The sequence below is a fragment of the Pan troglodytes genome, chromosome 20 (assembly GCF_028858775.2).
Source record: "Pan troglodytes isolate AG18354 chromosome 20, NHGRI_mPanTro3-v2.0_pri, whole genome shotgun sequence".
Lineage (NCBI taxonomy): Eukaryota > Metazoa > Chordata > Mammalia > Primates > Hominidae > Pan > Pan troglodytes.
In genome coordinates, this window is record NC_072418.2 from 8,211,479 (window position 1) to 8,228,902 (window position 17,424).

The following is a 17,424-nucleotide window of genomic DNA, read 5'->3' on the forward strand; positions in this document are numbered from 1 at the left end:
AATTGACTTTGTAACAATACACCCTCCCTGCCCTTGAGAAGGTATTTTGTAATATCCTCCCCCTGCCCTTAAGAAGGTACTTTGTAATATCCTCCCCGCCCATGAGAATGTACTTCGTAAGATCCACCCCCTGCCCGCAAAAAATTCCTCCTAACTCCACCGCCTATCCCAACCCTATGAGAACTAATGATAATCCCACCACCCTTTGCTAACTCTCTTTTTGGACTCAGCCCACCTGCACCCAGGTGATTAAAAAGCTTTATTGCTCACACACAGCCTGTTTGGTGACTTTCTTCGCACCGACGTGCGTGACACAATATTTGCAGAATATGAAGGTGGCTGTCACGTGGTCTGGGCTTCCTGGAGGTTTGAGCTGGGAGCTGAAGCCCCGTAGGAGTTCTGTAAGTCAAAAGGGAAGAGAAGAGCATTCCACGTAGAGAAAAGAATCTGTGCTCCAGGCGCGGTGGCTCACTATTGTAATCCCAGCACTTGGTGTCAGGCCTCTGAGCCCAGGCTAAGCCATTATATCCCCCGTGACCTGCATGTATACATCCAGATGGCCTGAAGCAGCTGAAGAACCACAAGAGAAGTGAAAACAGCCAGTTCCTGCCTTAACTGATGTCATTCCACCATTGTAATTTGTTCCTGTCCCACCTTTACTGATCAATTAACTTTGTGACATTTCTTCTCCTGGACAATGAGTCTCATGATCTCCCTACCCAGCACCTTGTGACCCCTGCCCCTGCCCGCAAGAGATAACCATCTTTAACTGTAACTTTCCACTACCTACCTAAATCCTGTAAAACTGACCCACCCCCTATCTCCCTTTGCTGACTCCTTTTTCGGACTCAGCCTGCCTGCACCCAGGTGATTAAAAAGCTTTATTGTTCACATGAAGCCTGTTTGGTGGTCTCTTCACACAGACACGCATGACATTTTGGGAGGCTGAGGCGGGTGGATCACCTGTAGTCAGGAGTTTGAGACCAGCCTGGCCAACATGGTGAAACCCTGTCTCTACTAAAAATACAAAAATTAGCCGGGCGCAGTGGTGGGCGCCTGTAATCCCAGCTACTCAGTAGGCTGAGGCAAGAGAATTGCTTGAATCCAGGAGGAGGAGATTGCAGTGAGCCGAGATCATGCCACTGCAATCCAGCCTGGGTGACAGAGACGCTGTCTCAAAAAAAAGAATCTGTGCAAAGCAGAGGTCCAGGCGCATTAGAGGAGCTGAAGGAAACTCTAGGCTGGGTCTTCACAAGCGGAAGATGAGACAGTGCTGCTTCTGGGGCTGAGCCACATCCAGCCATGGTCAATGGTGGCATGTTTAGCACCAGGGTGATAGGAAGCCGTGCAAAGCTTCAAGCAGTGGGGTTGCTTTTTTTTTTTTTTTTTGACACAGAATCTCACTCTGTCGCCCAGGCTGGAAGTGCAATGGCATGACCACGACTCGCTGCAGCCTCCACCTCCCAGGCTCAAGCGATCCTCCTGCCTCAGGCTCCCGAGTAGCTAGGGCTACAGCCATGTGCCACTATGCCTGGCTAATATGGTTTATTTTTTGTAGAGACGAGGTCTCGCTATGTTGCCCAGGCTGGTTTCAAACTCTTGAGCTCAAGCAATCTGCCCGCCTCAGCCTCCCAAAGCGCTGGGATTACAGGCGTGAGCCACTGCGCTCGGCCATTTTTCTTTTCTTTCTTTTTTTTTTTTTTTTTTTGAGACAAGGTCTCACTCTCATCCAGGCTACAGTTCAGTGTGGTGATCATAGCTCACTGCAGCCTCTAACTCCTGGGCTCAAATGATCCTCCTGCCTTAGCCTCCCTGGTTGCTAGCAGTACAGGTGTGCACCACCACGTTAATTTTTAATTTTTTTTTTTGAGATGGAGTCTTGCTCTGTCTTCCAGGCTAGAGTACAGTGGTGCAATATCGGCTCCTCTGCCTCCTGGGTTCAAGCGATTCTCCTGCCTCAGCCTCTTGAGTAGCTGGGACTACAGGCACATGCAACCACGCCTGGCTAATTTTTGTATTTTTAGTAGAGATGGGGTTTCACCATGTTGGCCAGGCTGGTCTCGAACTCCTGGCTTCAAGTGATCCTCCCACCTCAATCTCCCAAATCCCTGGTATTACAAGTGTGAGCCACCTCACCCAGCCAGGTTACCATATTAATATGTGGTTTGAGATGCTTTATCAGGACATGCTGGGCACAGGCCATCGGGACAGAGCAGAGGAGAGCGGGGAGGAAGAGGAGGCTGTTTTCAGGCGTCCTGGCAAGTGGTGAGGGTCCTCTGCCCCAGAGCGGTGGCCTCACCAAGGCCCTCTGTGTGCCTCAAAAGCACTCCCTTGGCCAGGCACGGTGGCTCACGCCTGTAATCCCAGCACTTTGAGAGGCCGAGGCGGGTGGATCATGAGGTCAAGAGTTCGAGACCAGCCTGGCCAACATGGTGAAACCCCATCCCCACCAAAAAAACAAACAAACAAACAAACAAAAAAAATTAGCCAGGTGCAGTAGCAGGAACCTGTAACCCCAGCTACTTGAGAGGCTAAGACAAGAGAATCACTTGAGCCCGGGAGGCGGGGGTTGTACTGAGCCAAGATTGCGCCACTGCACTCTAGCCTGGGAGACAGAGCAAGACTCCGTCTCACAAAAACAAAACAAAACACAAAAGCCCTCCCTTTCCCCACCCTCTCCTGTAAATCACAGGAGAAGTCCAGGGAGCCAGATAGGCTTCCTGGAATGGAGAAGAGAAATGATCTGGAAGGCTGTCCTTGAGACAGGATGGCCTTCAACTCTGTCAGTCCCAAACTGGGTGCAGAGGCGACCGAATCTAAGGTCCAGCCTCCATGTATGATGTCTTCCCTGTTCTAGAAATCATTTCCAGGAGGCTGCTTCACGCTGCCTGGGGTTCCACCATCTCGGTGCCCAGCCAGGCCCAAGACAGTGGGGAAGACTGAGGGGACAGGGCTGGGCCAGGGACTGGAGTCTCCCAGGCAGGCCATTTCCAGAAGGGGTGACCTAAGTCTGCTCTCTGCTCATGTCCTCGCTGGGGACATTCTCTGTGACTGATTAAGACAACTTGTGGGGTTATCAGTCTCGGTATCACTTTGTCCTGGTGTTAGAGGAAAGGGGTCCCAATCAGACCCCAAGAGAGGGTTCTGGGATCTCACGCAAGAAACAATTCAGGGCTAGTCCCTAGAGTAAAGTGAAAGCAAGTTTATTAGGAAAGTAGAGGAATAAAAGAATGGCTACTCCATAGAGTAGCCCTGAGGGCCGCTGGTTGCCCGTTTGTGGTTATTTCTTTTTTTCTTTTCTTTTTTTGAGACGGAGTCTCACTCTATCGCCCAGGCTGGCTGGAGTGCAGTGGTAGGATCTCAGCTCACTGCAACCTCCACCTCCTGGGCTGAAGCGATTCTCGTGCCTCAGCCTCCTGAGTAGCTGGGACTACAGGCGTGCGCCACCTCGCCCAGCTAATTTTTGTATTTTTAGTAGAGATGGGGTTTCACCATGTTGGCCAGGCTGGTCTCGAACTCCTGACCTCAGGCAATCCACCCACCTTGGCTTCCCAAAGTGCTGGAATTACAGGCGTGAGCCACCACACCTGGCCTGAACCACCGTGCCCAGCTGGTTATTTCTTGATGATATGCTAAACAACGGGTAGATTACTCATGCCTCCCCTTTCTAGACCACATACAGTAACTTCCTGATGTTGCCATGGCATCTGTAAACTGTCCTGGTGCTGGTGGGAGTGTGGCAGTGAGGATGCCCTGAGGTCACTCTCATCACCATCTTGGTTTGGGTGGGCTTTGACCGGCTTCTTGACTGCAACCTGTTTTATCAGCAAGGGCTTTATGACCTGTATCTTGTGCTGACCTCCTGTCTCATCCTGTGACTTAGAATGACTTAACCACCTGGGAATTCAGCCCAGTGGGTCTCAGCCTCATTTTACCCAGCTCCTATTCAAGATGGAGTTGCTCTGGTTCACATGCCTCTGAGAGTGGAGCCCCAGCCAAGCCTGGATGGGCAAGGCTTCCGCCCCACACAGCTGTCCTGTGGATGTGAAGACTGAGGTCCTGAGAGAGGGTGTTCATTGCTGAGTCACTTGGAGTTTCACATGTAGCAGGCTGTCTCCAGTTGGACAACGGCACTCTCTGCCCCCTGCCTCCTGCCTAGTTCCCATTCTTCAGTGCTTGGTGCAGACAGCTCCCCTAGGAAGCCTCCACAGATAGGGGCCCTCTTCCAGCCAGATCAATTCCTTCCACTGGCTCCTGCAACTGCCTCTGTCTCCCCTGTCCTAGCTCAGGCCACACTGTGTCCCTTCTTTCCCCTGCTGGGCTGGCAGCCTTGTGAGGACAGAAAACCTAGAAGAACAAGAGATGAGGGAAGCTGGAGTGAGAAACCCAAGGGTAGGTGTCTAGTGGAGGGCCACAGGACTCTGCCCATTCCACAGCTGTGATCACCAGGCAATGGGAGGCTGGGCTGGCTGAGGCAATGGTGCTCCTCCTGCCTCAGGCAATGGGGGCCAAGTCCACACTCCAGGCTGAGCTCCAATCACACCTGAGGCCAGACTCTGCCTAAGCCCCAACAGCAAGAAAGTAGAGGCTGGTAAATGCTTTCTTGGGTCTTTTTTTTTTTTTTTTGAGGCAGTTTTGCTCTGTCGCCCAGGCTGGAGTGCAGTGGCACGATCTTGGCTCACTGCAAGCTCCGTCTCCCGGGATCACGCCATTCTCCTGCCTCAGCCTCCCAAGTAGCTGGGACTACAGGCGCCCGCCACCACACCTGGCTGATTTTTTGTATTTTTTTTTTTAATAGAGATGGGGTTTCACCGTGTTAGCCAGGATGGTCTCCATCTCCTGACCTCGTGATCCACCCGCCTTGGCCTTCCAAAGTGCTGGGATTACAGGTGTGAGCCACTGCGCCCGGCCTACTTTATTGGGTCATTAAGGAATCCTGGTCAATTTGGCCACATCTGCCCTTTCCTGCATGTCCTGTCCCTCCACAGGGACTGGAAATGAATCCCATGCTTTTTTTTTTTTTTTTTTGAGATGGAGTCTCGCACTGTCTCCCAGGCTGGAGTGCCATCGCCCAATCTCAGCTCACTGCAATCTCTGCCTCCCAGGTTCAAGTGATCCTCCTGCCTCAGCCTCCCAAGGAGCTGGGACTACAGGCACATGCCACCACGTCCGGCTAATTTTTGTATTTTTAGTAGACACGGAGTTTCTCCATGTTGGTCAGGCTGGTCTCGAACTCCTGACCTCAAGTGATCCGCCCACCTCAGCCTTCCAAAGTGCTGGGATTACAGGTATGAGCCACCGTGCCCGGCCACATGCTCCTTTTGACAGAGCAGGGCAGAAGACAGATTCCTGGTGAGGTCACCCCACCCCACTCAAATGTGGTCATTACCGCACTGGCACTGTCGCCCATGGAGCCCCTGCCCTGTCCCCAAGATCCGCCCTGGCAGCTCACGGCCCACATCTGATTGGCCCTCACCCTGAATCACTTCTTGTGTCCTTTGAACTGGTTCCCTCCTCCTGTAACATCCAACCCCAGTCCACCTTGTTCACGTAGCCAGGAGTTCGGAGGGCTGGGGGTGGGGATTGGGATTGCAACCCAGGCCCCTTGGCCATCAGATCCACAACTGGACTAGCCTCCAGCCACTGAGATCTGGAAGAGGAGCTGCGGCCAATTGCCAGAGACAGTGTGTGCTTATCTTGAAGTTGCTGTGTGACCTGAGAGATTCCCTGGCCCTCTCTGAGCAGGGCTCATCAGGCTAGTGCCAGGTGAGGTCTCCCTGTCAAACAGCTGAGCCCAGAGCCCAGACTGGGGGATCACGAGGACCTCCTCGTTGGGGTCTCTGCCCTCATCGGACCCCCCAGCTCCTCCATCAGCCTGGACTGGGTGGGTGATGGAGCAGCTGCCAGCCTGCTGGAAATTTTTCTCCCCCTGGGGCCCAGGGCTGGGAGCCAAGGGCAGCTGCCGCTCAGGAGGAGGGAGAAGGCCCCACGGGCTGGGCTGGGTGCGCCATGAACCACATGTGAGATCCGGAGCATACAGGGAGGCAATGGGGGTTGGGAGCGGTCCTGGGGTTCCAGAGGGGGCAGGCCAGGGTCCCCCAACGTTGGCCAGGTGGCTGGGCCTCTGCCCTTGTGGGACCCAAGGAGGGTTTCCATGTCCCTCTAAGTCTCAGAGGAAATTCCAGAGGGAGAGAAAGAGAAGTTGGGAAAGGGAGCTGTTCACTCTGACATCAGCTCAGGTAGAGGCGGAGACAACAGGGGCTCCAGGGGCGTCAGGGGACAGAGCAGCCTGTCCCCACTCCAACTCCTTACCCCCAGCGGACTGGCCCCACACCACCCTGTTAGGAAGACCTGGCCTGGCCTCCCGTGAGCCCCCGATCCCCTCCTGGGACCCCTGACTTGCAGCCAGGCAGTGGAGAGAGGGGCCCAGGTGTGTGGTATAGGTGGCAGGTGAGTGATGGGCCCATCGAGGCTGGCTCAGGCCCGGAGTCACAAGGGGGTTTGACAGAGACTCTCCAGTCCCCTCACACCTTCCCCACCCTATGCCCCTCCACCCTCCCACCTGGGCCTGGGGGAGCCATCACAGGCACCTCTGCATGTCCACTGTGCAGATGGGGAAAGTGAGGCTCAGATAGCACCGGGGAGTCACCACCACCCTCCACCACCAGGTCCCCCATGGCATTCTCCAGAGAGCAGCAATTTCCCCCAAGCCCAGAATGTTCCAGAATGTTCTGGAATGTTCCAGACGTCCTCATTTACAGTCAGAAGCCACCTGCAGCCCCTAAGTGGTGGAGCAGGGCTCTATGCAGGGCTTGCCAGACTTTGGAGTTCTTGACCTGAGATCTTCAGAAAACCGACTTTCACCTCTGGCAGCTGTGTGGCCTTGGGTGAGTTCCTCAACTTCTCTGGGCGTCAGCCACCTCCTCTACAGAGTGGAGCCACTGCCGGCACCTTCTTCAGGAGGCTGAGGTCATGCTGATCCTCCCACCACCCCGCAGGGTCTCTGTGTACCCCCCTGCAGGGAGGAATGTTTGGCCTGGGTCTCTGCGTACCCCCCTGCAGGGAGGAATGTTTGGCCTGGGTCCCTGGCCCTCTGTGGGCCTCAGTTTCCCCTCCTGTAATACTTTTAAGAAGCCCACCTCTCCCTGCCCATCCACAAGGCCACACACACGGTCACGGCCACTTGCAGACACAGCTTAAGAGTCCCACATGTGTCCACACACAGCCCACTTCACCACACCCAAGGACACAGGTCCATGCAGACACAGCCTTGCACAGTCACACAGAGACACACACAGACTCGGAGAGCCCGGCACACTCAGAGAGGGGCCGCTACTCTGTCCAACACTCAAAGCCTCACTCCCAGGGCCACACATTCCGTCTCACACTCACAATCACCGCCACCTACGAACACCCACATAGAGCCACAGGCAGGCATCGAGACACATCTGCAGGCACTATCAGAGTCACGCTGAGGTCACACCCACAGTGATGCGTTGGTGACACCCACCCGCTGGCGGTCACACCGAGTGTCCCCCAGCCATGTGCACACCACTGCTGACGGTCACACACATACCCTTTGCCCTCCTCCTTAGGGGACCCTGCCCTTCCCTGACCTGCCCTGCACAACTTGGGCAACACATCCAGCTCCCTTGGACCCTGTACCCTGGGCAGAGAGGGTCCCTTTATCCCAGCCCTGCCCACCTTCACTCCTGGAGAGCGTGGGCCCCACTCCTCAGCCCTCAGAGCCTGCATGTCCACTGTGCAAATGGGGAGATTGAGGCTCAGAGAGCACCTGGAATTCACCACCACCTTCCACCACCAGGTTCCCCTTGGCATTCTCCAGAGAGCAGCAATTTCCCCCAAGCCCAGAATGTTTCAGAATGTTCCGGAATATTCTGGACATCCTCATTTACAGTCAGAAACCACCTGCAGCCCCTAAGTGGTGGAGCAGGGCTATATGCAGGGCTTGCCTGACTTTGGAGTTCTTGACCTGAGACCTTCAGAAAAAAGACTTTCACTTCTGGGTGGGTGCCAGAGCCCACCCCAGGGAGCCAGCTGGAGGAGAGGACCCCCGAGGGATCTGAACGCCTCCCCCAACAGGCTTGACCTCCAGGGTCATAGAAAGTTCTAGAACAGGGTTTTCTGCCCCTGGACATTTGGAACCATCATTGTTGGTTGTAGGGGCCCCGACTCGTGCATTGTAGGGGGGTTTGGAGTAACCCTGGCCTCTACCCACTAGGTGACCTCATCCTCCTCCCCTGGTTGTGACAACTGAAAATGTCTCCAGACATTGCCAAGTGCCCTTGGGGACAGAATCGCCCTGCGTGAGAACCACTGTTCTAGAGTGAGGGGGGACACAGGAGCTTTCCTTGAAGCATTCTCGTCTGAAAATGTTAACAGCATTATCTGTTTGCACCCCTCATGGGTGGTTAACAACAGCAATAAAACCACAAGCAAACCAGCCTGCACCATCGCCCGGGGGCAGGGCCTCAAGGGCACCAGTTCTCAGGGCCCAGTGCCCTCCAGGGTGAGGCATCGCAACACATCCACAGGCACTATCAGAGTCACGCCGAGGTCACACCCACCCGCTGGCAGTCACACCGAGTGTCCCTCAGCCATGTGCACACCACTGCTGATGGTCACACACATGCCCTTCGCCCTCCTCCTTAGGGGACCCTGCCCTTCCCTGACCTGCCCTGCACACCTTGGGCAACACATCCAGCTCCCTTGGGCCCTGTGCCTCCCAGCGGGTGAGGTTCCTAGCAGGTGACATTCAGTGTGGCAAGGTCTCTGGGAGCAGGTCCCAGCAGGTAAAGTCCCCGACAGCCGAGATCCTCAGTAGGTGCAGCCTCCAGCAAGCAAGATCCCCAGTAGGCACCATCCCCAGCCCCAGCTGGCAAGGTCCCCAGCAGGGGAGGCTCCTGGCAGTGAAGCCCGGCAAGTGAAATCTCAGGTAAGTCACATGCCTGGCCACCAAAGACTCCAGCAGGTGAGGCCCCAGGCAGGTGAGACCCCAGGCAGCCGAGGCCCCAGATAGGTAAATCTCCCGACTAGCGAGACCCTAGGTAGGTGAGGCCCTGGGAAAGTGAGGTCCCGGCAGCCCAGGCCTCATGCCGGCCTCTCAGGTGAACCAAGCCGCTATGCTGCGCACCGTCTGGTACCTGGATTCCTGCTGCAGTTTCCAGCAGGCCTTGCAGAAATCCAGTGCCCAGCTGAAGGAGCGAGGCCGCAGCGTCTCCCGCCAGCGAAAGTAGCTCAGGTAGCGGGCGTGGTCCTTGTCCAGCTCCTGCAGGTACCGGGCCAGGTCCTTGGGGCTCTGGAAGTCGTCCACGTGGATGAAGGCGTCGGGCGGCAGGAACCTCTCGTAGTTGCTTCTGCTGGGGCCCAGCACCACGGGCACGGCCCAGGCCTCCAGGGCGTTCCTCCACAGCTTCTCGGTGATGTAGTCGGGGTGCAAGGAGTTCTCGAAGGCCAGATAGAACTTGTACCGGGACAGCGTCTCCATCATGGTCCCCTGGGGCAGGGGCTTGTGGGAGCGTCCGTACACGTCCACCTTGAGATGGGCCTGCAGGCTCTGGTAGTAGCGCACCCTGGCGGAGTTTGGCCCCCAGTTGGACACCGCCCAGGCCACCAGCTCGGTCTTGGCCGAGAGGTTGAGCGGCGGGTGGACAGGCTGGCCGGACCATGGCTCCAGCCAGCCGTAGGGCGTGAAGATGTCGGAGTCGCTGCGGTAGGACATGGTGAGATTGAAGTATCCGTCCAGGGCTTCCAGGTGCCGGCAGTTGCTGGGGGACTCCATGCTGAACCAGATCCAGCGCTGCCCCTGCGGCCTGGTGGGGGGCGGGAGGTTGGCACTGGGGTTGTACATGATATCCCAGTGGTGCACGATGACCGCGTCTGCCTGTGGGTACACATTGGAGTCGGCAGTGATGTTGCAGTCGGCCGCGCCGGGCACCATCTCTGAACAGCGGGGCAGAGCCACGGGTGTGTTAAAAGGCCACGTCCACAGCAGGATCAGGAGGGTGGGGTGGGCAGGGGTCGCCATGCTGTCCTGGCAGCGGGACCCATTGGGAGCCCCGGTGACAGGTTCCACTGCCATCAGCCCTGGCCTAGGGGATCCAGTGGCATCGTCTCGGGACACACGCAGGTAGGAGAAGAAACACACAGCCACCAGCAGCTGAAACAGCAGCCCGGCCAGACAGCGGCGCCACAGCCACTGTGGCTTGGCTGGGCCCAGGGGATCCATGGGTCAGAGTAGCTGGGAAGAGAGGAGAGAGGAGTGAGGGTCATTAAGGAAGATCACCCACTTCCTGGCCACGTGTCCTGAGAGAAGCTGTTATAATTTATGACACAGCTTGTCATAAATGCCCCCAGTACCCCTGAGTTGAGGATTGAATTTATAACTCTGACAGGGAAGGGTACAATGGGATTAGGTTTTGCAGGTAACATAAGAGTTCTCCAGATAAGGTAGGAGTTGAGGGAAAGGGTGTCCGTTGGATGAGGAAAGAGCCAGTGCCAAAGCCTGGCGGGGTGAGACACCTGAGCAGTTTGCAGACAAAGAAAAGGAAGTGCTTAGGGCTGCCAGTTTAGGCTTGATTTTCTATTCACTTGGTCTTTCAATCAACAGACACTCAAAGCTAACCCCTCTGGCCCTCAGACACACTGTCCCCATCCTGGGGGAGAGGCTGAGGCTGGGGAGAGGTGGGGAGGACAGGAGGGAGAATGGGCAGGTGTGAAGACTCAGGAGAGGCAGGGGCTGACCAGGCAGGGAGTGGGGGGACCTGGGGCCCCAGGGAGGAGCAGGCTTTCAGGGAAGACGTGGAACCCCGCTTGTTCTGGAGACACCCAGTACGGAACTGGAGGGAGCCCAGGGCCCTCAGAGTGTAGGCACTGGGTCTGGGAAGCCTGAGAAGAAAAACCTTCAAAGAGGCTAAGAGGGCGACCAGAGGAGGAGGAGGGAACCCGAACCATGCTTTGTAATGGGTGAGGTGAGGCTTGGATGCCAGGGTGGACTGTTTACAGTTTTAAATGTACATCTAAAAACTGAACAGCATATTTAAAAAAAATTTTATAGGCCAGGCGTGGGGGCTCATGCGTGTAATCCCAGCATTTTGGGAGGCCAAGGCGGGCAGATCACCTGAGGTCAGGAGTTCAAGACCAGCCTGGCCAACATGGCAAGACTCTGTCTCTACTAAAAAATACAAAAATTAGCCGGATGTGGTGGTGGTGCCTGTAATCCCAGCTACTTGGGAGGCTGAGGCAGGAGAATCACTTGAAGTGAGCGGAGATCACACCACTGAACGCCAGCCTGGGTGACAGAATGAGACTCTGTCTCAAATAATAATAATAATAAATTTATAACACAGCATCTTCCTCTGTCACCCAGGCTGGAGTGCAGTAGCATGATCTCAGCTTACTGAAGCCTCAACCTCCCAGGTTCAAATGATCCTCCCACCTCAGCCTCCAGAAGAGCTGGGATTACAGGCAAGCACCACCATGCCCAGCTAATTTTTTTTTTTTTAGATGGAGTCTCCCTCTGTCGCCTAGGCTAGAGTGCAGTGGCACGATCTCGGCTCACTGCAAGCTCTGCCTGCCGGGTTCATGCCATTCTCCTGCCTCAGCCTCCCGAGTAGCTGGGACTACAGGTGCCCGCTACCATGCCCGGCTAATTTTTTTTTGTTTTTAGTAGAGATGGGGTTTCACCATGTTAGCCAGGATGGTCTCCATCTGACCTCGTGATCCGCCTGCCTGGGCCTCCCAAAGTGCTGGGATTACAGGTGTGAGCCACCACGCCTGGCCTTTTTTTTTTTTTTAATTTACTTTTGAGACTTGGCTCACTGCAACCTCTGCCTCCCAGATTCAAGTGATTCTTGTCCCTCAGCCTCCTGAGTAGCTGGGATGACAGGTGGGTACCACCATGCCCGGCTAATTTTTGTATTTTTAGTAGAGACAGGGTTTCACTATGTTGGTCAGACTGGTCTTGAACTCCTGGCCTCAAATGATCCACCTGCCTCGGCCTCCCAAAGTGCTGGGATTACAGGTGTGAGCCACCACACCCGGCCTAAATAAAATTTTTTTTCCCACCAAACACAATAGTATTGTTTTGGTAGAAACCATGTCACCATTGCTACCCAAAATTTAGTGCCTAAAAAGAGAGGTGCTTATGGTGTCAAATTTCCATACGATTGTTATTTCTTAGTATGAAAGAAAGGATGTGAAGTAGCTTATTAATGATTTTCTACATTAATTACATATTGAAATAACGCTTTGGATGTATTGGGTGAAATAAAATATATCATTAAAATTAAATTGGCCGGACGTGGTGCCTCACGCCTGTAATACCAGCAATATTGGGTGGATCACCTGAGGTCAGGAGTTCGAGGCCAGCCTGGCTAACATGGCGAAACCCTGTTTCTACTAAAAATACAAAAAACTAGCCAGGTGCTGGCACATGCCTATAATCCCAGCTACTCGGGAGGCTGAGGCAGAATTGCTTGAACCCGGGAGGCGGGGGTTGCAGTGAGCTGAGATTGCGCCACTGCACTCCAGCTTGGACAACAAAAGTGAGTCTCCATCTCAAAAAAAAAAAAAAGAAAAGAAAAACATTAAATTTCCTGGTATTCTTTTTTAATGTGGTTGCTGGGAAGTTTTCTTTCTTTCTTTTTAAAATTATTATTATTTTTTGAGATGTAGTCACCGTGAGCCACTGTGCCTGGCCTGTTGCTGGGAAATTGTAAATTACATTCGGGGTAGAAAACAGTTTGGTGCTTCCTTGAAAAGCCTGAGAGATACTTATCACATCACCAGCAATCTCCCTCCTAGGTAGAAGCCCCAAAGAATTAACAACAAAAGGACACAAACAGATACTTGTACACTCATGGTCAGAGCAGCCTGACTCACAACAGAACAAACAGCCCAAAGGTAGAAACTACCCAGATGTCCATCAATAGAAGAACAAATATACCTAGTGTGATCCATCCACACAATGGAATATCACTCAGCCATGAAAAGGCTGGGTGCGGTGGCTCACGTCTGTAATCCCAGCACTTTGGGAGGCCGAGGCAGGTAGATCACGAGGTCAGGAGATCAAGACCATCCTGGCTAACACGGTGAAACCCAGTCTCTACGGAAAATACAAAAAAATTAGCTGGGCATGGTGGTGGGCGCCTGTAGCCCCAGCTACTTGGGAAGCTGAGGCAGGAGAATGGTGTGAACCCAGGAGGCGGAACTGGCAGTGAGCCGAGATTGTGCCACTGCACTCCAGCCTGGGTGACAGAGTGAGGCTCCGTCTCAAAAAAAGAGAGAAAACCTGTCTCTACTAAAGATATAAAAAAAAGAGCCGGCATGGTGGCGCATGCCTGTAATCCCAGCTACTTGGGAGGCTGAGGCAGGAGAATTGCTTGAACCCAGGAGGCAGAGCTTATAGTGAACCAAGATTGCGCCACTGCACTCCAGCCTGGGCAACAGGGCGAGACTCTGTCTCAAAAAAAAGAAAAGGAGTGAGGCTCCCACACAGGCCACAGCGTGGATGAAGGCTGAGGACATCACACTCAATGACAGAAGCCAGACACAAAATGCCACACAGTGTGTGATCCCATTTCTGGGAAATGTCCAGGACGAGCCGATCCACAGAGACAGGAAGTAGAACAGAGGTGACTGGAGGCTGGAGAGGGGAGAATGTTTGTTTAACGGGTCCAGAGTTTCTGTTTGGGGTGATGAAAGTTTTGGAAAGATGCTGGAGTGATGGTTGCACAACACTGCACGCGATGCCATTGAATTGTATGCTTAAAAATGCCTAAATGGGCCAGGTGTGGTGGCTCACGCCTGTCATCCCAGCACTTTGGGAGGCTGAGGCGGGAGGATCACCTGAGGTCAGGAGTTCGAGACAAGCCTGGCCAACATGGTGAAACCCCGTCTCTACTAAAAATATAAAAATTAGCTGGGCATGGTGGTGCACACCTGTAATCCCAGCTACTCCAGAGGCTGAGGCAGAAGACTCACTTCAACCCAGGAGGCAGAGGCTGCAGTGAGCAACAAGAGCAAAACTCTCTCTCATAAAAAAAAAAAAAAGCCTAAATGGTGAAGTTTATGTTATACATATATGTATGGATATATGGAATTACAATTTAAAAATAAGGTGGCCGGGCGTGGTGGCTCACACCTGTAATCCCAGCACTTTGGGAGGCCAAGGCGGGCGGATCACCAGGTCAGGAGATTGAGACCATCCTGACTAACATGGTGAAACCCCACCTCTACTAAAAATACAAAAAGAAATTAGCCAGGCGTGGTGGCGGGCGCCTGTAGTCCCAGCTACTTGAGAGGCTGAGGCAGGAGAATGGTGTGAACCCGGGAGACGGAGCTTGCAGTGAGCTGAGATCGCACCACTGCACTCCAGCCTGGGCGACAGAGTGAGACTCCGTCTCAAAAAAAAAAAAAGGTAACACACCAAAAACCATTGACTTATTTACTTGTACACCTTAAGTTGGCTCACTGTATGGTATGTGAATTACATCCTGATGAAACCGTTTATTTATTTATTTTTGAGACTGAGTCTTGCTCTGTTGCCCAGGCTGGAGTGCAGTGGCACAATCTCAGTTCACTGCAACCTCCACCTCTGTGTTCAAGTGATTCTCCTGCCTTAGCCTCTCAAGTAGCTGGGATTACAGACACACACCACAATGCCCAGCTAATTTTTGTATTTTTAGTAGAGACGGGGTTTCACCACGTTAGCCAGGCTGGTCTCGAACTCCTGACCTAAAGTGATCCACCCGCCTTGGCCTCCCAAAGTGCTGGGATTACAGGCATAAGCCACCACGCCCAGCCGATGTAGCTGTTTTAAAATGATGTAGGGTTGCCTGCTTTCTCTGTTGGGCCAAGTTGGTCTTAACCTTGCAGCAGGTGACCTGGGTGTGATGAAGTGATCCAGACACCCAGTCCCAAGCTCATGCCAAGGTTCTGGAAAGAGATTCAAAACACAAGCCCTCAGGGCACAGTCCGAGCCCAGAGTGGGAGGGAGGTTGAACTTTGACCAATTACTGCTTTGTACCATTGGACTCTAGAGCCTCAGGCACAGGTTAGTTTTTATTTTTAAGACGGAGTCTTGCTCTGTTGCCCAGGCTGGAGTGCAGTGGCACTATCTTGGCTCACTGCAAGCTCCGCCTCCCGGGTTCACGCCATTCTCCTGCCTCAGTCTCCCGAGTAGCTGGGACTACAGGGCCCGGCCACCATGCCCGGCTAATTTTTTGTATTTTAGTAGTGACGGGATTTCACCGTGTTAGCCAGGATGGTCTTGATCTCCTGACCTCGTGATCCGCCTGCCTCGGCCTCCCAAAGTGCTTGGATTACAGGTGTGAGCCACTGCGCCCGGCCAGGCACAGGTTAATTTTTATAAAGTAATTGATATTAAGATGGAATTACATGGGCCCTGGGTTCATGGCAGCCCCTCTTAGGAGATAGTGAAGTATATTTTAACGAGCTATAGAAGGGTAGATTGGGGCCAGGTGTGGTGGGTCACACCTGTAATCCTAGCACTTTGGGAGGCCAAGGACAGAGAATTGCTTGAACTTGGGAGGTGGAGGTTGCAGTGAGCTGAGATCACACCACTGCACAGGAGCCTGGGCAACAGAGCGAGATGCCATCTCAATTTAAAAAAAAAAAGAAGGGTAGATTGGGGAAAATGGGTAATTCAGGGGTGGTCAGGGCTGAGGTCCCACCCAAGTTGAACCCAAGATATTTTTTTCTAGAAAAAGAATGCCTGGGCTGGACACAGTGGCTCATGCCTGTAATCCCAGCACTTTGGGAGGCTGAGGCGGGTGGATCACCTGAGGTCAGGAGTTCAAGACCAGCCTGGCCAACATGGTGAAACCCTGTCTCTACTAAAAATAAAAAAAAATTAGCCAGTCATGGTGGTGGGCGCCTGTAATCCCAGCTACTCAGGAAGCTGAGGCCAGAGAATTGCTTTTATCAGGGAGGTGGAGGTTGCAGTGAGCCAAGATGGCGCCACTGTACTCCAACCTGGGTGACAGAGTGACACTCCGTCCCCCCCAAAAAAAGCATGCCCAGTTCCTCCTGGTTTGGCGAATCAGCCAGAACCTTCCATCCCCTCCTCCATCCCACTACATGCAGCACCCAGAAAGACCCCTGCCTTTTGGGGAATTTGCCTGCTGGCCAAATTCCAGGCCACTGCACAGCCTGCAGACCCTTCTCCGGGGATTTTGTGCCCATCCAGCTGCATCCTGAATCACAGCAGACAGGACCGGCGCTGAGGCGGGAACAAACGGAGCCAGGACGCCTTTCCTACGAGGTCGCCCGTGATTTCTGGGTTGGGGATAAAGGTGCCCCAAGACTCTCTCCCTGGATGGCGGGGGCAGCATGCCCAGGATGAGAGCACCTCCCCAGGAGGCTGAGGACAGAGTACCAGCTGGATTCTCAGGACGTGGAAGAGGCCAGACCAGGTAGCAGCAGGAAGGAGGAAGTATACCTGGAGCTGAAGCCAGGCTCTGTCCAACCACTGCACCTGCCATCAGGTGACCCAGTGTGTCCTGTCCTGGAGCTGGGACATCCTCTGAAAGCAAATTGTGTGTCTCCTCTAATCCCCGCTGTAGAATTGGAAAGGGTGCAGGGATTTGGAGGCCTAGGTCATGACCCTGGTCCTACCTGTGGCCTCAATGCAATGTGGCTTTGAGCACAAAGGGAAAAAGCTGACCTGAACCACTGGTTCCCAAAGTGGGTTCCATAGGGACACCAGGGGTTCCTTGGGAGGTGGGAATGGGGAAGTGAGCAGAATTTCCACCTTCCCGCCTTCCTTCCCACCAGATCCACCTCCCACTTAGTTCATCAGCAAATATTTCCTGAAGGCCGGGCACAGTGGCTCACACCTGTAATCCCAGCACTTTGGGAGGCCGAGGCAGGCGGATCACCTGAGGTCAGGAGTTCGAGACCAGCCTGGGCAACATGGTGAAACCCCATGTCTACTAAAAAAAAAAAAAAAAAAATTAGCCGGGCATGGTGGTGCATGCCTGTAATCCCAGGTACTCAGGAGGCTGAGGCATGAGAATCACTTGAACCCAGGAGGCAAAGGCTGCAGTGAGCTGAGATCGAGCCACTGCACTCCAGCCTGGGCAACAGAGCAAGACTCTGTCTCACAAAAAAAACACAGAACCACAAATATTTCCTAAGCACTTACTAAGTGCCAGGCCAAGCACTCCTGCAAGGAGCTGGAGGGTGAGTCACCGACAATACGCGAGCCTTATAAGGGAACTAACAATTAAAACTGTGGCCTTCTAAACAAAACGGGGAGGGAAAAGCATTCTGGGTAGAGGGAACAATGCTATGCAAAGGCCCCGAGGGAGCAGAGGTCCAGGCACGTTGGAGGAACTGGGGGGAGTCTCAGCAGGCTGGGTCTTCACCATGGGAGAGGAG

General features: G+C 53.8%; 1 protein-coding gene across 2 annotated transcripts; it reads right to left on the reverse strand.

Moving 5' to 3' along the window:
* On the reverse strand, positions 1-13,181 carry FUT5 (fucosyltransferase 5). 2 transcript variants are annotated; one of them, XM_063800172.1, is made up of 2 exons: positions 12,968-13,181; positions 1-10,261 (listed from the first exon to the last, which is right to left on the reverse strand). In XM_063800172.1, the coding sequence occupies exon 2, from the start codon at positions 10,247-10,249 to the stop codon at positions 9,125-9,127; it is 1,125 nt and encodes a 374-aa protein (XP_063656242.1). In that variant the 5' UTR covers positions 10,250-10,261; positions 12,968-13,181; the 3' UTR covers positions 1-9,124.
* Between the last annotated feature and the right edge of the window lie 4,243 nt (positions 13,182-17,424).